The sequence below is a fragment of the Ascaphus truei genome, chromosome 6 (assembly GCF_040206685.1).
Source record: "Ascaphus truei isolate aAscTru1 chromosome 6, aAscTru1.hap1, whole genome shotgun sequence".
NCBI classification, from domain to species: domain Eukaryota; kingdom Metazoa; phylum Chordata; class Amphibia; order Anura; family Ascaphidae; genus Ascaphus; species Ascaphus truei.
In genome coordinates this window covers 113,771,568-113,792,485 of record NC_134488.1, presented here as the reverse complement: position 1 = coordinate 113,792,485, position 20,918 = coordinate 113,771,568, and the positions used below count along the sequence as shown (strand labels likewise).

The window sequence follows — 20,918 nt, the reverse complement described above, 5'->3', positions numbered from 1 at the left end:
CTCCCACTCTCAAGAAAATTGAGAGCAGGACTTGCGACGGAGTGCTAGGCCACGCCCTCCGGCAGTTCAGCCAATAAGGGTGAACCTGTCGGGTGACGTCACGGCCAGGCCCTAGTCACACCCCCTCCCCCTGTCTTTCCCCCTGCAGCTCACTGCAGACCGGGGGACTCGGCTGCACGCGTCGCCAGCCTCGCAGACGCGCGTGCAGCGCAGGCACTGGGGCCTTAGCCTAAAGCAGCCATTTCCTCTACTCTACTTTTTCCCCTCTTTCCTTTTTTTCTCCAAAAGAAACAAAATGGCGGCCAAATCTTGGGTCAATAGGAAGCTACATCATCGATTGTGGCTTCCTATTGGATGACCATTTAAATCCCCTTTAAAAACCAGGAATTAATATTGGTAACTTCAGCTGTAAGTATCTCAGGAATCATGGGTGGGAGGTGGTCCCACGGAAACGGAAGCAGGGTTCAGGTACGGAGAAAGAGCTCCACGGTTTCAATCCTATAAGAAAAAGTCAGGTCATTTAGTGGGGAGGGGTGCTTGATGCCTTAAGACAAAATGGCGGAATTCTTGGATACACCACCAGAAGGAGCTTGCATAGTATGCACTAAGTCGTCTGTTTATACGGCGAAACGTACGTTGGGTTAGCCGGCTTAACTTGTGCAAGTAAATGTTCACAAACCATAAGAAGTTTTAACTGCTCACCTGATCTTTTTAAAGACGGGCTCACGAGTCAATCAGTAACTCTAAATAACTTTATACAAACAGGTGTCTGGGTCTAAAGTATGCTACCGCCACTAATAGCGGGATCAACAGACCTCTCTGTCCCCAGTGACTTAGTAAATATGAGAACAACTACTGATGCGTATATACGAATATATGGCCCAGAAGCAATATATCTGCCAATGAGCTAACACACTGCAGTAATACGCGGACCAAAGGCCGATTACATTGTTTACGGTCAGAACAATATATAACACATATTATAACACATATAATCGTGGGTGAAACACAGCAGTGACTAACCGCCTGAACCTACGGGTCTGCGCACTATGCAAACATGCATTACAACAAAGCATTCGGCTTTGCTAGTCAATAGACACCGCATCTATACTACAGGGGCTGTAGTTTCTCAACAAGAATCCTCTGTGTATCAATACGTTACTATTGAGTAACAGCATTTAAAAATGATGGACACCACTGATTAAACCACGGAGTCTATATACACATATTAGTGATTACAATCTGACGGCTTTGCCTCTCCTGGCTCCCTCTGATCATCTCGATGTGTGTAAAAAGTGAGGATAAGATACCAGTGCGCTGCAAAGGTCGAAAGATAAGGGATGATGGTTTTACATTAACCCCTTATGGTCCAAACACTAGCTGCACAACCAAGATATAAGGTAGGGCTTGCTTAATTGGTGGTGGATGCATAGCGCCTCTCCGACATTAAGCTCCTAGGTACAAGACTTTGATCATCACGTTGGGCTTCTCACACACATGGCTCTTCTCTTGGAGAACATATGATGAGCCCCAACATTGTATTAAGGAGGAGACAAAGCTGCAGTACTTTGACCAGTCTTCCATATTCCATGCGCAAGAGATCTATCTTAGAATCTTTGTGACCACAGTATAGAGTGAGACTATTTGCCACGCTGAGCACAGTTTTGCACTTTATACCAGACCTGCACGGATAACACCAGTTTATATGTGAATACTGAAATGTAACCAGGGTGAGCCCTATTAGATTCACTCCACAGATAAACCACCACAAGCAATCCACTATATATGTATTTGTGGTCAATGTACCTCAATTACCATATACACACATAACTCTGCTATACATGTGCATATTCTAACAGATGCACCAGCTAAGAGAGTCCTCTCTACTGTATACACTTATATGGTGAAATCTTGTAGTGGTTATCTGACTTCTAGTGGGGTGACTTATTATCTTTTCCTTATCTTATTTTGATGTGAAGTGTTATTGTATTATTATTAATAAAGTGTAGGTTTTATATAATTCACTACAGTTTGTAGATATTCAGCGTATATTGTTCACTCGTATTAACAACAGCCGTTGTGCACCACTATAGGGATTTGTGTCTGTGAGCCAGACCTCTTCGGTTCAGCTCGCATTATTTGGTTCTATAGTATGCACTATTGGCTCTATTTGTTTTGCATGTAATTGTAGTGGACTCACTTTGTGCCTTCTCTGTGGTTATGTCTTAGAATTCACACTGGTGACAGACCCTACAAGTGCCCACAGCCCAACTGTGAAAAGGCTTTTACACAGCTCTCCAACCTCCAGGTAAGATCATGCTAACGCTGTCTTTCTACTTCTACCATTCTGTAGGCGCTTGAAGAAGGCGCACGGTCGTGACCTTCATCGCCTAGTGCAGGGGTGGCCAACGCCAGTCCTCAAGGGCCACCAATAAGTCCGGTTGTAAGGATAGCCCTGCTTCAGCACATGTGGCTCAATCGTTGACTGAGCCACTCATTGAGCCACCTGTGCTGGATATCCTTAAAACCTGACCTGCTGGTGGCCCTTGAGGACTGGAGTTGGCCACTCCTGGCCTAGTGAGTTCATCTTTATTTTACTCCTCATTGAATGTATTGTTTCTGCTGAGGCTGCTAGGAAAGGTTAGATTTGTTTTCTCAAAACTTTTTATAAATCATGAAACATAATTATGCAAAAATAAAAGAAGTCAGTTTTGATCCAGTTGTAAATGTTTATTTAAATAGGGGAATCGGGGGGGGGGGGGGTCTATTTTTTTAGGCATGTTCCCATTCTTCTTAGCTTGTGGTACTGCTCTGTCCAATCAAAATGTCCTCCCTATGAGGTTTAACATGAATGTGCCTTAGTAGCGACTATCTTCATGTCGATTGAAGGATTTGGACCAGACAAGGAGTATAACTTGCACAAGACCCAATGTGTGTGTGGTGCCATGAGCTTCGGCCTATGGAAGGCCCGTTACTGCAGCTGCAACTCAAGGACCTTTTACTCATCATACAAGCAACCTAGCCATCAAACATCCATTGCACCAATACGTGCAATTGTATGTGATCATCCTACAGAGATTCATTTATACTAATCCACCTCTAACTATTTACTTGGCAACTTCCAAGGGCAGTACAAAGGACACGGGGTCATCCCTTAAGGTTGGAGGAAAGGAGATTTCACCAGCAACAAAGGAAAGGGTTCTTTACGCTAAGGGCAGTTACATGTGGAATTCATTACCCACGGAGACTGTGATGGCAGATACAATAGATAAAGCTTGGACATCTTTTTTAGAAAGGAAATGTATACAGGGAAATAACAAATAAGTAAACATGGGAAAGATGTTGATCCAGGGAGTAATCTGATTGCCAATATTTGGAGTCAGGAAGGAATTTAATTTGCCCCTTATGAGACATCATTGGATGATGTGTCAGTGGGATTATTTTTCCGCCTTGCTCTGGATAAAAATACTGTAAATACAAATATAGGATAAAGTATCTGTCGTCTAAATTTAGCACAGGTTGAACTTGATGGACACATGTCTTTTTTCAACCTCATCCACTGTGTGACTATGTAACTCTGATACATCCATGTCGGGATATTTTTAATCAGTTGTTTTCCCAGTTTTTGACGTCTACATTCATGTTTTCCGATCGTCCTCGCTTTGTGTTATCCGGGCAAATCTTGTTCTATACATGTGCGTAGGTACGAGTTAATACCACTGATCCCTGTGATAATGACTTTACACACACAGTGCTGCTGGTTGGGTTGTACATGTTTTAAGTATACATGGAGAGTTTGGCAGGGCAGTTCATATCATGATGCTCGCCTTGGACAGCATGTACTGTTCCTCTTAATCATTTTAATACTTAAATGATTTACTTGCCACTGTGCTGCGCTTTGCATATTATAGGATAATTTAATCGTATCCAATGTCTGCAAGAAGAGTTTAGCCGTATAGAATTGGAGTAGCTTTTTTTTCTTACAGATATTGATACTTTTTAATATATGACCATGGAAGTCCTGGTTGGGTAAAGTTAGTACTTCAAGATCTCCTAAGTCTCTTCTGCAGATATTGAAGGTTACAATCTAATCTGCAGTGCACAAGTCAGGGAAAAATAATCACATGCTCAAGGTCATTTACAGAGCTGTCTTTGGATCTTACTCCAAGGCCGTCCAATTCCGACTAAAGTCCTTTAACTCCTTGGCTACCCCTCTTCTTCTGTGTGGTCATAATGCAGTCAGGTAGGGAAGTGTATGGATGGAAGCTTGCTTTGCACAGTCTGTGCCTTTTAATAGTGTACAAAGTCTGAGATCACATGCATTGTAAGGAACCCCAACCCCCTCTAATAGCGCGCCTGAGATCAGATGCATTGTAAGGAACCCCAATCCTCTCTAATAGCGCGTCTGAGATCAGATGCATTGTAAGGAACCCCAACCATCTCTAATAGCGCGTCTGAGATCAGATGCATTGTAAGGAACCCCAACCCTCTCTAATAGTGTGTCTGAGATCAGATGCATTGTAAGGAACCCCAACCATCTCTAATAGCGCGTCTGAGATCAGATGCATTGTAAGGAACCCCAACCCTCTCTAATAGCGCGCCTGAGATCAGATGCATTGTATGGAACCACAATCCTCTCTAATAGCGCGTCTGAGATCAGATGCATTGTAAGGAACCCCAACCCTCTCTAATAGCGCGTCTGAGATCAGATGCATTGTAAGGAACCCCAACTCTCTCTAATAGCGTGTCTGATATCAGATGCATTGTATGGAGCCCCAATCCTTTCTAATAGCGCGCCTGATATCATATGCATTGTAAGGAACCCCAACCCTCTCTAATAGCGCGCCTGATATCAGATGCATTGTATGGAGCCCCAATCCTTTCTAATAGCGCGCCTGATATCAGATGCATTGTAAGGAACCCCAACCCTCTCTAATAGTGTGTCTGGGATCAGATGCATTGTAAGGAACCCCAACCCTCTCTAATAGTGTGTCTGGGATCAGATGCATTGTAAGGAACCCCAACCCTCTCTAATAGCACGTCTGAGATCAGATGCATTGTAAGGAACCCCAACCCTCACTAATAGCGTGTCAGAAATCAGATGCATTGTAAATTCTTATGTATTTGGTACAATTTTCAAATGACCTGAACATTACAGGGAATCCTTTAGGGATGCCCGGGGAACCCAAGGGTTCCTAGGAAACCATGTGGAAAAACACTGCCATAAAGTGAATTTGAATGGCGGGTAGAGGAAGGTTATTTAACCAGCTGCTCCCATCAACCTTGTGTTCCGTTTGCAATGTTTTTTTTTTTGGTCTGCACAGTCCCACCAGCGACAGCACAACAAGGATAAACCCTACAAGTGTCCCAACTGCTACCGAGCGTACACAGATTCTGCCTCCCTGCAGATCCACCTCTCTGCCCATGCTATCAAACATGCCAAGGCGTACTGCTGCAGCATGTGTGGGAGGGCATACACATCCGTGAGTATTAAACATCCCCGGGCCCATCTGCTTCATCAGGGTGATTTTGATAAGCCACTATTTGTCTGTAAATGTTTTTATTTGCTGTAAATGGGGGGAGAGCTCACATTTATGTTTGCTCAGTGAATCATTTTTGTACATGAGGATATGGCACCCAATAGTGAGCCAGTGCTGCAGACTTCTAGGAGTCATGGTGGCCACTTAGAATCTTTATTTTGCAGGATGTGATTGGGCTAAACTGAAAGTCCTTTATAAGCCCCTAAAGCTGCTTCCCGTGCTGGAGAGGAGCTTAGCTAATATTTTCTACGGTACCGGAAGGGGCTCCACCGCATACTGAGTGGGGGTTTGAATGGCAGCAGAATTCACAGCGGATCATTGTATTCTAGTGAAAAGACATGTAGCCTAAAAATCTGATATACTATCTATGTAAAAACGGTTACATCAGGTCAATAAAAAGAATCACATAGTGAAAAGTAAAAAAGCCCGATCTAATGTAACTAAAATACATATATTATATATATATACATTTTTTATTGATTTCTTTTTTTAAGAATTTGATGACAATAAACCTCCAATATTGAAAATCTGATTGACCTTAATTTCAGGATTGCTTAAGATTACTTGATGTGCTTTTGGTTCTTAATATCCCAGCTAGTGAAGTTGATATCTCTCTCGCGCTCTCTCTTTCTCGCTCTCTTTCTCGCTCTCTCTCTTTCTCGCTCTCTCTCTTTCTTGCTCTCTCTCTTTCTCGCTCTCTCTTTCTCGCTTTCTCTCTCTCGCTTTCTCTCTTTCTCTCTTCTCTCTCCCCTCTCCCCTCTCCTCTCTTCTCTGCTCTCTCTCCTCTCTCTTCTCTCCTCTCTCACCTCTCTTTCTTTCTCTCTCTCCCCTCTCTCTCTCCTCACCTCTCCTCTCCCCTCTCTTTCTTTCTCTCTCTCCCCTCTCTCTCTCCTCACCTCTCCTCTCTCCTCTCTTTCTTTCTCTCTCCCCTCTCTCTCTCCTCACCTCTCCTCTCTCACCTCTCTTTCTCTCTCTCTCTCCCCCCTCTCTCTTCTCTCCTCCCCTCTCTCTCTCCTCATGCGGTGACTTTATTTTCCAGGAGACGTATTTGATGAAGCACATGTCCAAGCATACGGTAGTGGAGCACCTCGTCAGCCATCATTCCCCTCAGAGGACCGATTCTCCTGGGATTCCTGTCCGAATCTCCCTCATCTAAAAGAAAACGCATAGAATATGGGCCGCTGTGGCCACGCTCTCCTCCTTCAAGCCACCCTCACACCCCATATCCAAGGTGAGAGGAACGGGCAGGCAGTTCAGGAGGGGGTGACAACATCAGAAATGAAGTTCAGCAACTCCCAATGTCCGCACATCCTGGGGCGTAAAGAAGTAGCTACGTGCAAGGCCCAGAAGCCTGGCTCCCACGCTCCCTTACTTCTGATTGTTTGGGTAACCCTTTGGCAATAGACAAGTTTGGCTGCAAATGGCAAAACGTTTTGCGGTTGTCCATCCTTTTGGTGCAGCGGAGGACAGGTGAATGTGGTGAATCGGCGATAACCATACTTTAGAGATCTAGGGATACAAAGGATTTTGCCTCTGGATTGACACATGCGTCAGACCGGCTGCCATTTGGGATTACAGACGTTTCTAACTGGGCAACCTCGAGTCACACCGGCTTCTAATTGGATGTCACGTGGAGTCACAAAAACTTCTGATTGGCTGCCTGGTGGAGTCACAGTGGCTTCGACTTGGCTACATTCTGAAATCACAGGAGGTGACGATCGGCCGCCCACAGAAGTACACCTGTCTGTGATATATATAGTTTTGGTGACATGCCAAGTCCCCAGCCTAGCACTTTGAATCCCACATTTTATATCTGTTTATTTTTACCTTACTTTTTTTTTTAGCCTCTCATTTTTTTTTTTTACATACAAGAAAACAATAAAAAAAAAAAAATCCTATTTATTGGCCAAGAATTTGGTGCTGCTAATGGGGGAAATAAGAAAACAAAACAAAAACGTGTTAAAAAAAAACAAATAAAGGACATTGAGGGGCAATGAACTCTGATATCCCCTCCTGGTCCTAAAAGCTGGATTCTAACATTACCAAATTCAGAGTCCCCCACGTACCAACAGAGCGGGTTCTCATCCTTCTCCCCTGCGGATGGGAAGGGGCAAAGAAATCAAGGCCCGTTTTCTAATACTGGGGAGCTCCCGAGCATTTAACCCTTTCAATGCTGAGATAGCAACAACATCCACCTCTTGCGGTTGCTGTGCAGATCTGTCGAGGAGAATTTAATACTCCAAAAAAACAAATGGGAAACAAACCTCTTGTCATCAGTGACTGTTAGAAAATAGCCCACCATGTTTGTTTTTGCCTTTTTAGCCACAGGAAAGGGGGGCTCAGCTTTCTGTGAAGCCAGGCACCTGATGTTGTGTGCGTATAATATGTACTTGTAACGTAAACTTGTTACATTAGCATTCCCGTCGCAATAAGGCACGCAAAGCAGCAGTTGATGTTGGGCAACCCAAGAGTAGTGGTAGTCTGTTGTGTATGTGTGTGTATGTGTATATATATATATACACATACATACACAGTGAGTCCTCGCGTACCGACGGATGCCTTATCCGACGTCGCATAATGCAGACCGCCTGACGCATTACCCAACTTCGGACCCACTTTTCCGACGGTCACCGCCGCAGATTAAAATGGACCCACAATTCCGACGGTCCGTTAACCGACGGCGGTTTGCGGGACGCATTCCGTCAGATAAACGAGGACCGCCTGTGTGTTTATGTATGTATGTATGTATATATATATATACAGTGTTCGACAAACCTATACATTTGCACGCCCCGGGCGAGTGGATTTAACATCGTGGCGAGCTCCTATTGGCCCAGGCATCACACGTTTGGTACTTGGTGGCGAGTAGATTTTTTTGTTGGGCGAGTAGATTTTTTGGTGATTTGTCGACCACTGTATATATATATATATATATATATATACGTACGTACGTACATGCATACGTATAATATATTCATGGGCAGATTCACTAATGGTCGGTTCAGGCTAACGGGTTGACTTGAATGAGAGTTAACGCCAGATGGAGTGCGCCAACCCCATATCGGCGCTTGATAAATCTGCCCCCCATGAGCGTTGCTCCCCGCACGGATGCCCACTCACACCAAGCACAGATACTCAGGATATGGGTTGGAATTCAGAGATCAGAATTACAGCCAATCTTCCAATCCCAACATGTTCTTCAGTATGGGATCTGATGTAGATCTATGTTGGATGAAACGATATATTGAGTATCTGTGCGCAGTATGTTCCTGAATCCTTCTAAACCAATTAAACAACAAAGCCTTGAAACATCAGTGCTAAAGAGTTCCAGGAACAACTGTCCAGTCCGCCTGCCTTCTATTCACATCCCCTTGTAGCAAATGGGATACATAGCTAGGTAGGATGTAAAAAACATGGCGAATCGAGCAAGTGATCCGAAGTGGGTCTACAGAAACAGAAATATAATGCAGCTTTAGTGATTGTTCTGGTGGTAGCGCAACACACTGGTTAAAGTTGCATGAAATAGTAGTACTGTACTTTATTTCAAGAGACGCCAGTCCGGTTAAAAGAAAATAATTTTCAAAAAATGGAAACGTCATGAGGGATACATGCTATAATTCTATTAAATCACGTTCACCTCAAAAACAAGAGGGTGGTACTCGGTACTTCCTATTACAATCACAAGCTGGTCACTGCCTAAACATTAACTGCTGCTTTACAATCATCTGTAGGGCCATGTGCTATTAACTGATACAGACAAGGCTCCCGAGTGCCTTACTGCTTTATACACGTTACATTATTTGCTGAAGGCGTACAGTATGATGATCTCTCAAACAACTGGCTCTTTGTTGACTGGGGTCCGATTCATTTAGTTGAAGGCACAGATATTTTGCCTAAGGTATAGTGGAATAGCAGCTGTAATGTGGGAACTCCAGCAATGTATTGCACACGTCCATAGCTGTGATGGGGTTAACTGCAGAATTGACGACTTGACTATTTAAGATGCAGTAGATGCAGGTGTCTGTAAAACGGCAGAACGTATCGGACTTGTGATAAAGTTGAAGAAGTGAAAGCCATGTGACACCACTGCTGCTGTTTTCAACATCTGTTTGGTAATGATAAGCTTTACATCTTTAGATCCCAATGCCGATCAGTACTACAAATACTAGAATGTACAATACATGCTGACAGTGGTGTTCATCTGGTTTAGGCTGGTAACTAAGTTGCTGGAGGAATTCCGTAGTTCGGTTGTGGGGAAACCTGGAGACGTGATGGAAAAAGAGAACGGAAGACAATTTGCGAAAGAGACAAAACTTTTGCCTGAGAATAGTGAGTGGGACTGCACCGTAACCAGTCTTACAACCATTGTATCTTTTGTGGCAACGTTGTAAGGACTGTGAGGGATAGGTATCTTCCCACAATTGTCCACATTACTCTGGGCAGGTTCATCTAGGCCCCAGTCATGCAGTTGTCTTAGAAAATCCATTGCTTAATATCCATGTGGGAGGTGTAATTGCAGTGGCTGACATGGCCTCTGGTAATCGGAGGGGGGGGGGGGGGTGTCATGGCGTGTACACCAGGCAGGGTATTCATCTGCATGGAAACCTTGTGTCCTGTGTGAACGGAGGAGACGAGGCAGCTTGATCTTCACGCCCACCTCCGCAGCTCTTCCTTTTCCGTTCTCATGCAGGAATACCATCTGATTCTGATGTCAAACCGGCTGCTATCAGTATTGGATTTAAAGTTAAAAGGGGAAATGTAAAATCCCAAATGAGTGGAGGCTTACCCTTTAATTTGGAGCAGCTTCCAAGGATAGATCCAATAATTTAGGTCAGGGGTGCTCAACTTCAGTCCTCAAGGAACTCCCCACCCCCCCCCCCCCCCAACAGGCCAGGTTTTCAGGATGTTCCTGCTTCAACACATGTGGCTCAATCAGTCCCTGCTTCAGCATGGGAGGCTCAGACAGTTTTTGACTGAGCCACCTGTGCTAAAGGTGTGATATCCTGAAAACCTGACCTGTTGGGGTGGGGAGGGGGCTTGAGGGCTGGAGTGGAGCACCCCTGATTTAGGCTATGTTTCCCATTACAGGTTTTTTTTTTTTAAACAGCACTGGCTGAAGTGGCCCTTTAAATCCGGGACAGGGAAAACCTGGTTCTTCTACACATTTTTTTTTTCAAATAGCCAACAGTCTTTGTTTTCTAACCACATTCAGTATTAAAGCACAAAGAACATTTCAGGCCTCCAGTGTTACCTGCCCCTACTGCTTTGCGCCTTTGTGCCCCGTGTTAATGCCGCATCTTGTTGCTGTGTACCGCAGTTCTGTTCATGAGAGCTGTGAGATGCACACATTCTGTGCCCAAGAGAACTCGCAGGGAGTGGAGGACGTGTCCTTGCACCTTATAATCTTACTCCACCAGTCTGTTCCATAAGAGCAGAATCCAAAGCTGTGGGAACTGAATGGCTCAAAGGTGCAGTCCCACTTAGAGCAAACGGGAACTCATTGCTGTGGTATATTTAATGGGTTTATTCTTGGTGATTGATGCCTTTAAAAAAAAATGGTGGTGTTAAATATTTTTTCAAGCTGTCTTAAACGTACGGCAAATGAAGACTTGGGAGTTTATTTTGTTCCCTTATCTTCTACCTTCTGTTTGGCTTCCAGTGCCCTCCTGCATTTCCTTTCTCCTTACCTGGTGGGTTCTGGGAATGAGACGGAGCAGGAACAATCGGATGACATAATCCGTGGGGTGAAACACCGCACTTCAAATTCATATTTGCAAAAAAAAAAAAGTTTTCAAATATTTAGAGATGACCTTATTTTGTTAAAAAGGCCTCAGCCACTAAGCCTCTGCCCGTTACCCCCATCTCTGCTATTGGATCCCTTTGGTCTAAAGTAGGGGCTGGACCTTTAAAGGTGAATTCAGTCCTGGATCCTAATGACGGGCATCTTTCTGCTGTATTTGCCCCATTGTTGAACAATACCCTTATTTTAAACATCTTTGAATAATTATGTTTGGAGAGTAGGCGCTGAGTCGGTGGGTAACCTGCTTCACATTTATGAATGATTGTCTTTTCCGAGCCTTCTAAAAAAAAATGGTTTCCTTGTGTTCCCCGACAGGACCAGCAGGTGAATAAAGATTAGGGTCCATATTGACTAAGCTTCCAGAATCGGAACACATCCTCACAACCCATGCAAGTCAATGGGTCGTAAGGTATTTTCCGGAGCTGTATGGTGCCTTGTGACATAGCAACTCTTAAGTAAATATGTAGCTATATTTGCAGTGACGGGTGTAGAGTTAATGTGGATGATGGTGAACACACTAGGCTGATTTCCTGTGTGTAACACACACTAATTTATACCCAATGCCCGAGTGAACGCATGTTTCTCTCCTTTGATGCTTGTAAAGAACGATCCTCGAACAACCCAACCAGCCGGGTTTCAGGGTAACCATGTCATCATGAGAAATAGGAGTCAGGTTGAGTATGTGTTGAAGAAAACGTGGGGATCTGGCCTGTATCACCTTTTGGATAATGTTACTGCCCTCGCCACAACGCGTTATTATTATCTGCTTTTGACTTCTTGTTGTTCAGAGTCACGGCAGAGGGGAGGGCTCTCTGAAATACTCATACGATTGCAAAGACCCCATAGGTGAAAATCTCTGTCTAACAAGGAATAGGCTTAACCCCTCCAGTGCCAGAGTGCAGTCCCATCAGTTAACGAATACTACTGGAAAGACAGCTCTCATCTATTCAGGTATTAGAGACAACTAGTATAATAAGAGAGCCAGACCGCTCAACAGGTCAGGTTTTCAGGATATCCCAGCTTCAGCACAGGTGGCTCCTGTGCCTCTGATTGAACCACCTATGCAGAAGCAAGTACTGATTGAAGCACCTATGCTGAAACAAGGATATCCTGAAAACCTGACCTGTTGGGGAGGGGGCTTGAGGACTGGAGTTGAGCACCCCTGAATGTTGAGCACCCCTGAATGTAGAGCACCCAGTGTAAGTTTTTAAATGAGTGGAAGATTTAAAAACTCAACCTAACTAGAAACATTCCTACTATCCTCACGTCCCACTGATCATATACATCTCAGTGAGACATGAGGAAGGTCCCATACTCCGTGAGCCTGGTCAAAAGTGTGGCTTGCTTTGGAAAATGTTGCAGGCTTTTCTGGCAGTGCATGGGTTTAATCATTATCTGCATATCTTGCCTCAATGGGGTTGGTGCTGTTACAGCCTAAGGAGGGATATAGAGAGGCATTTATTCCAAATATCTAATACAGGGGTCCTTCAACGGCTACCAAAAAAAAACCTGTTTTTTTTTTTTTTTTTTTAATATACTCAATATGTTCTTGATTTATGAATTTACCCCAGGCCAAGTCATAAGACACGGCTGGAGAATTCCTTTAATATGTATCAAAATAGTTACCTCAAGGGACTCTTTAACTCCAGTCCTCAAGACCCTCCTGAACAGGTCAGGTTTTCAGGATGTCCTTGTTTCAGCACAGGTCTTCGATTAAGCCGCCCGTGCTGAAGCAGGGATATCCTGAAAACCTGACCTGTTCAAGGGGGGTCTTGAGGACTAAGAATTGAGAGCCCCTGGGTTGTTACCTGATTGATTTGCACAATAAGGCGTCCAGCTTTGCCCCCCTGGGAATAGGATTGCAGTACTACAGAGAGAATTCCATGAAGATCACAAGAGCAATGAGAGAAACTACTATACGCGGAAACACCGAGTTTACCCAAAACCAAAACATGTTACCTGTCCTGTTTATGCAGTGTGTATATAGGCTGTCTCGGCACAGGTGGGGAGAGTTGTAAAATTGAGTTTTTCTTTTCATGTCCACTAAAGATTTCCTTTTAGGTTATTTAACTTCCTTGTTGCCCGCGTCACCATTTAAGGCTTCTGGAAGCAAACGAGTTAAAAGCTTTGTCCGCTGCCATTTGGGGAGTTTCACAAGTAAATATCATGTTTTGTGTCCCTTTCTCTGCTAAAGGAACGTTGCAGTCTACAGAATGACCAGCAGAGGTCACCCCCCCCCCCCCATTGCAGGATTCCTGCTTCACAATGAAATGTCCTCTGTTTTATTAATGGAGGGGAGGTTCCAGCTACTCCCTAAACCAGGGGTGGGCAACTCCAGCCCTCGGGCCACCCACAGGTCAGGTTTTCAGGATATCCCTACTTCAGCACAGGTGGCTCAGACTGAGCCACCCGTGCTGAAGCAGGGATATCCTGAAAACCTGACCGGTTGGAGGCCCTAGAGGACCGGAGTTGCCCTACACTGATCGGAATGAGTACTTAACAAACAAAGACCTGAACTGGCTTTTTCTTCCCGTGCACGTGCCCTCATGCTTGGCCGTCCCACAGTGTACATAACTTAAACCTGTGCATAAATGCACCGAACAAAGGCGGAGTATAAGCGAGCGCATTATGTACTCCTGGATAACATTAACTGTTATTTTTTTATACACATTTTAAGCCTTAACTATATCATTATTTTAACAGTTGTATGTTTTATTATATATATATTTTTTTTTGTTTAGGCTGAAATTTTGGCTACCCTTCTCCCTGCTTCTAACTTGTTGTCGTAAGGGTTATGCAAAAACTGAACTTACCCCCCTCAGCATGTTAATAATGTGTAAATATGCTAATATACATATTAACACCTTTCTTCTTTTTTTTTTTTTTTTTTTTTCTATATGAAATACAAGCCACGTGTATTTAGAATCTAGCTATCTCATTAAATGAAATTATAGGGGGTGGGGGGGGAGGGGAGGGGTTAATAATGTCTTGTCTTTGTTGCTCCAGAAAGACATTAAAGAAAAAGAAAAAAAAAGAGTAAAGAAAAAAGAAAAGCCTGAAATTTCAGTTTGCATTATGTATAAAAAAAAAATAAGGAAAATTGGAGAGAGAAAAAAAAAGTTTAAAAGTTGCTATTTGTATCTGTTGTGAAAATAAACATGTAAATGCAACATTTGTAAATTCCTTTGGATGTTTGGATTCTTTTAGGTTGTGTTTTATTGTATTTGCTGCCTACGGTTGTAATGTTCTCGTGGGACAATAGAACCCTATCGAGAGGGGCGGCCAACTCCAGTCCTCAATGGCCACCAACAGGTCAGGTTTTCAGGCTATCCCTGCTTCAGCACAAGTGGCTCAATCCGTCACTGAGCCACCTGTGCTGAAGCAGGGAGATCCTGAAAACCTGGCCTGTTGGTGGCCCTTGAGGACTGGAGTTGGCCATAGAACAATAGTGGGAAATGTATTAAAAGTTGCAAAAACATTGCTTTTCACATCCCTGGCAAGTACCTTGATGGACCACATTTTACCCCTTCCCTGCCAAGGGGACCAGTAATGCGTTGCTCGGCTGGGAGTTGCCAGCCTCTCTGGCATTGAGGTTGTTGACAGCCCAGCTACCTGTTTTTTGTAACAGAATTCAAGCCAGGCGCCCTCCGGGGCTGAACCACGTTATGGTCTCACAAAAGAAAGGTATTGAGACCGGTCACCAGAGTGTGCTATATAAAAGCGCACTAAAATCAGTGTATCACAGCTAGGATTAATATACTGTATGTATGTATGTCTTTATTTATATAGCATCAGTAATGTACGTAGCGCTTCACAGCAGTACTACACGTGATAATCATATAAATAACAAATAATACAAATAACACATAATGGGAAGAAGCGCTTTCACACAGGAAAGTGACATTTAGGAAAAGGAGTCCCTGCCCCGAAGAGCTTACAATCTAATTGGTATTGGTAAAACCATTGTGTCTTATTAAACTAGATGTTGTGTGTCTGTGTGTCTTCAGTGTGTGTTTTGTGGGTGGAGGAGGGGTGCAGAGTGTTTTTTGTGTGTGTATGTGTCTGCAATGTGTGGGTTCACAGGGGTCCTTAGTGGGTGTAGGGAGGGGGCTGCTGGTGTGTTTTGTGGGTGTAGAGGTGGCAGAGTCTGTTTTGTTGATTTGTGTGTCTGCAGTGTGTGTTTTGTAGGTGCAGGGGGGGCAGCAATGTGTGTTGTAGGTGGAGGAGGGGTGCAGAGTGTTGTGTGTGTGTGTGTCTGCAGTGTCTGGGTTTACATGGGGGCTGCTGGTGTGTGTTTTGTGGATGTAGAGGGAGGCAGCAGTCTGTTTTGTTGGTGTGTGTCTGCAGTGTGTTTTGTGGGTGTAGAGGGGGGTGTAGATGTGGAGGAGGGCTGCAGAGTGTGTTTTGGTGTGTTTGTGGGTGCAGAGATGGGTGGCTGCTGTGTGTGTTTTGTGAGTGTAGAGGGTGGAGGAGGGCTGCAGTGTGTGTTGTGGGTGTAGAGGAGGGGGGCTGCACAGTGTGTAGGGGGGACTGCAGAATGTGTGTGTACAGAGGGGGCTGTGTGTATGTACAATTTCCTTTTAATAAACTTGCAGTAAAAGCATAAGAATATAAACCAGGCCTGCACAACTCGTAAAGTGAGAAGGGCCGAACTGCTCCAAGGAAAAAAAATTTGGGCCGCACGGGTAAAATCATCATCATCATTATCATCATCTCCAGCACCTCTCATCATCATCCTCATATCTCCCCCAGAGCCCCTCACTATCAACCTTTACGATACTCCCCATCTATCTCTCATAACCCATCTCTCCCCCTCACCCACACAATACCCCCCCATCCACATCAAACACACAATAACCCCCCTCCACATCAAACACACAATCCCCCCACACATCAAACACATCCCCCCCTGCACCTCACATCACTCTCCCCCCCCTGCACCTCAAAGGGAAAACAGAGTCAGGCCGCACGGGTAAAACAGCATTTATTATTCTAAATAACACATTTATTTACGATGTTTACTTGAAACAAAATTACATTTAAAATACTTTAATTCAAATTAACTAATTTCCTAATCATCCATGTCAGCAGCCCCCCCACAAGTCAGCATCTCCCCCCCCAAGTCAACAGCCTGCCCCCATGTAATTTCAGCAGCCCCCCCAGCCCATTTAATTTCAGCAGCCCCCCCAGCCCATTTCATTTCATCAGCCCCCCAGCCCATTTCATTTCAGCAGCCCCCCCAAGTCAGCATCCCATGTCAGAACCCCCCCCCCCCAAGTCAGCATCCCATGTCAGCAGCCCCCCCCAAGTCAGCATCCCCCCCAAGTCAGCAGCCCCCCCCCCAAGTCAGCACCCCCCCAAGTCAGCAGCCCGCCCCCCATGTCATTTCAGCAGCCCCCCCAGCCCATTTCATTTCAGCAGCCCCCCTGCCCATTTCAGCAGCCCCCCAGCCCATTTCATTTCAGCAGCCCCCCAGCCAAATCCATGTCAGCAGCCCCCCCCCCCCAAGTCAGCATCCCATGTCAGCAGCCCCTCCCCCCAAGTCAGCATCGTCCCCAAGTCAGCATCCCATGTCAGCAGCCCCCCCCCCAAGTCAACACCCCCCCAAGTCAGCAGCCCGCCCCCATGTCATTTCAGCAGCCCCCCCAGCCCATTTCAGCAGCCCCCCCAGCCCATTTCATTTCAGCAGCCCCCAAGCCCATTCCATGTCAGCAGCCCCCCCAAGTCAGCATCACATGTCAGCAGCCTCCCCCCCCCCCAAGTCAGCATCCCCCCCCAAGTCAGCATCCCATGTCAGCAGCCCCCCCCCCAAGTCAGCATCCCCCCCAAGTCATTTCAGCAGCCCCCACAGCCCATTCCATTTCGGCAGCCCCCCGCATGAATGAACCCTCCCCCCCCAATGCCTACCTGATGTTGGCGGCGGCAAGAGAGGTGGCGTCGGCGGCAACAGAAGCGTGGGGGAAGCGCGCTCTAGCAGCAGACCCGGAAGTTCCTGCTGGAACTGCTGGAGCGCGTCCCCCTGCTGGAGCTGGCTGAGGGGGGAAGGGGGATTAGGAGAGAGCGCGCATTCAAACAGATTGCTGAAGCGCTCTCCTACGCTGGAGCGCTCTCCTACGCTGGAGCGCGCTCTTCCTTTCCCTACCAGGGAAGGGGGGTGAAAGGGGGGGGTGAAAGGGGGTCCGTCGCGGACCGCACAGGGTGCCCCGGGGGCCGTGTGTTGTGCAGCCTGATGTAGACAATTCTGCTGATAAAAATGTATATGACTACAAAAATGTATCTTTTTTATGAAAATGTAAAAATAATTCAAAATAAGCCTACATTTAGCCTATAATAGTAATAATCCCCTCAGAACAGAGCATTACTGGCCAATAATGCCCTGGCTGGGTTAAAGTCCCTCGGCTTCGCCTCGGACCTTCAACTCTTCCAGCCAGGGCATTATTGGCCAGTAATGCCCTGTTCTTCGGGGATTATTATTTCATTATTACTCAATATTAAGAGTGTGTCACATCAACCAGATATTGGGACACTCCACAGTCCTTATTCAGCAGTCTGTCTTATATCAGCGTCCTGTGTATCGTCCCCAGGAGCCTTGTATTATCCTTGGATGCAGACAGACCTCTCTGTTGTGCCTCACTATTTGCTATAAAGGGGCATATTCTACTTTTAAGTGACATGACTCGATCCATTTTGATATGTGTTAAAGCTGCCGTTCAATCGGTCGTTTAAAAAAACTACACACATCTACACACTGACAAGTGATTAGCTAAGTTGCTGATCGATCCGTTCTCCTGTAATCGATCGCTGAAATTCGGCTGGGGTGTTCGCTAAATGCATCTTGGGTAATCTTCTGTTGCACTGACAGCCAAAGTTCTGCGAGGAAGATCATGTGACCAGGCAGGCACTAGATTCAATTGGTTAATTGCTAGAGAGGGCAGGGCTCAAACAGGTGATGATGCTGTTTTTGAAGGGGATGTGACTTTGTAAATGGTTGCTATAGGAACAAAAATTCTCGTTACATTAGAAGTCATTAAAAATGTCTTTACAATTGTTTTTTATTTTAAATGCTACACGTATTTTCTCATAGTACAGAACTGATTAAAAAAAAAAACACCTAGGATATTGGTTGAACTGCTGCTTTAATGAACTTAGCTCTAACATTATATACTTATATTTCTACTCCGTTTTGCCTTTATTTGTGTGCACAATTATTGCCCTTTAGAAAAAGTAATGCTGCAACTACTGACAGATATGAGAGCATGTGTAGAGCAAATGACAGTGTAGTTATGAGAAATACACAATTTAGGTATTGGTGAATTCTGTTTGGTGTCCAATGAGTTAATGGGCTGTACTATATAAGGAGCCCCAGGCGACCATCACCTAACCCCCCTGAGGAAGGCATAAAGCATTCCTAAACAAGTAGGGTTGACGGGGGTCTGAACCTCAGAACTCCTGTTTGACTAACTGCCGTAGCGCGTTTCGCTGACGTTATCCCCAGAGCACCCCGATACTCCGACCAACGAAGACACCGATCGGAGAGATCAAATCAAGGAAAAACAGCATGGCACAGCCCGAGACACAGCGAGCCGCCTGTAGCCAAAGACAACAATATGTACACAATACACAGGATGCTGGAGTAAGAAAGGCTGCTGAAAAAGTACTGTGGATGCAGGAGACCCCAATATTATTACACCTGGTAGATGCAAAATTGCATTAATTTGGCTTAATGCCCTTGTTTTATTCTAATAGAAACATATTACATTATTGGAGGCATTCTACCCAGTTTTCTTGCAGGACACACACACACACACACACACACACACACACACACACACACACACACACACACACACACACTGCTAATGAGAGAGATAACATTTCCATGAGACCCTGGATGCAACTACAGTAACGAGTGCCATACCACACAGATCTTTCGACTATAGTATAGTAGGTCTTAGTTTCTCTTCCACTCCCATCCTTCCTCCATGCAGTAACTATAACGGAGCTCTGTGTTTAGGCTCGTTAATGGGAATACCTCTTTTGCATATATTGGCAACAACTTCCATTATAGTTAAAGCAAAACAGAACTTCACTGTGTTGGTGAGCTTTGAGTAGAGATGGGCACTTTTTTTGTTGTTGCGGATTTGAATCCGCCGGTTTCTTTGGTCCGCAGATCACTCTCCAAAAGAGCAATTTCATATATATATATATATATATATATATATATATATATATATATATATATATATATATATATATACTGGACACCTAACAAGCTCCTATTGAACCCCCAAAATAACCACAACATATATATAAGCATATGAGTGTCACAGAGGAGTGCTACTGAGCATGGCAATATATATATATTTAAAACCAGAGACAGAACATAAAACACAGACAAAGCTCAGTTTTAGCACATCCAGTGAAACTCATACACGGTACAGTGCTTAAATATATATGTATAAATATCTATTAAGTAAAATGGTCTTTTAGTTTGACATTTTTGGCCAAAATTGTTGTAAGCCCCTGAGCCAACTTCACGGCAGACCACAATTCAGGGGTCCCTAACGCCAATATAAATTCTTAGTAACCTGTGTAATAACAGGAAGAATGATTAATAGTAAATCTGTCAATATTAGTTGCAAAGTTCTAAGTCTGATTGAAGCCTTTATTAACCTGTACATTACCAGGAAAAGCACTCTGTATTAGAGTTGTATATACACACATATCTATATATATAAAATCGAATGGTTAGTGCTATCGCGGTGAATCTGATTGGTCTTCAGCCTCTGGCCAACTGTAGAAACGCGTAGAGCTGTGACGTCATCGCGCTTGTGTTGGTGTATTTGGAGTCCCTGGCTTCCCTGCGCTCCGGCTGGCAGTAATTTCAAGTGTTAGCAATCATTTTATGAGGGAGCAAAGGACGTGCAGGCATTGGATGCCTTTATATCTTGCTGCCAATTGATGGTGAACCTGGGCTGTTTACATCCACTCTGCAAACCTGGGACTCACCCTACCACCGCAGATGACCACAATAGAGATTTCTCTCCCACGAATGGTTCTGTTTGAAATCCTGTAAGTGCACATTCTTATGGGTTGCTGATTTTTTAAATAAATGTACCTTATTTTTTACTCAGTTACGTGCTATGGAGCTTGCGCTTTTGTTTGTTTTTTGTTCATAGATTCCAAAAGTGGTTGGCTATACCACTCCCCTTAAAGCTGCGAAGACGCTCCCTGGATCTTCTATTGAGACTATATTTCTCTCTGGATTTTTTGTTTGAGTGGAACATTCAATTTGGATTTTCCTTTTTTTTCACTATCACGTTATGGTTTGTAGATATTATTAGGTTAAATTGTGGTAATTTAAATTTATTTAAATTTTTTAAATATGTTATTATAATTTATCATTTATTAGGGTTATTTCACATCCTCTTTAGCGCTACTTAATTTTTGTGTTGTCTTTGTTATATACACACATATATACACATATATATATACATACACACACACAAAACTGTCCCCAATTAATTTTATGTGAATTATTCTGTTTCTATATTTGTCCACTCATGTACAGTATTCTT

General features: G+C 44.4%; 1 protein-coding gene across 4 annotated transcripts in view; it reads left to right on the top strand.

Moving 5' to 3' along the window:
- ZNF362 (zinc finger protein 362) overlaps positions 1 to 14,233 on the top strand; it is a 39,207-nt gene extending 24,974 nt beyond the window's left edge. For all 4 annotated transcript variants that reach the window (XM_075605815.1, XM_075605814.1, XM_075605813.1 and 1 more), the window contains exons 6-8: positions 2,230 to 2,308; positions 5,325 to 5,483; positions 6,580 to 14,233. In XM_075605815.1, coding sequence (XP_075461930.1) covers positions 2,230 to 2,308; positions 5,325 to 5,483; positions 6,580 to 6,696 — 355 coding nt within the window. In that variant the 3' untranslated portion in view covers positions 6,697 to 14,233. The remainder of the gene's footprint in view (positions 1 to 2,229; positions 2,309 to 5,324; positions 5,484 to 6,579) is intronic.
- The last annotated feature ends 6,685 nt before the right edge of the window (positions 14,234 to 20,918 follow it).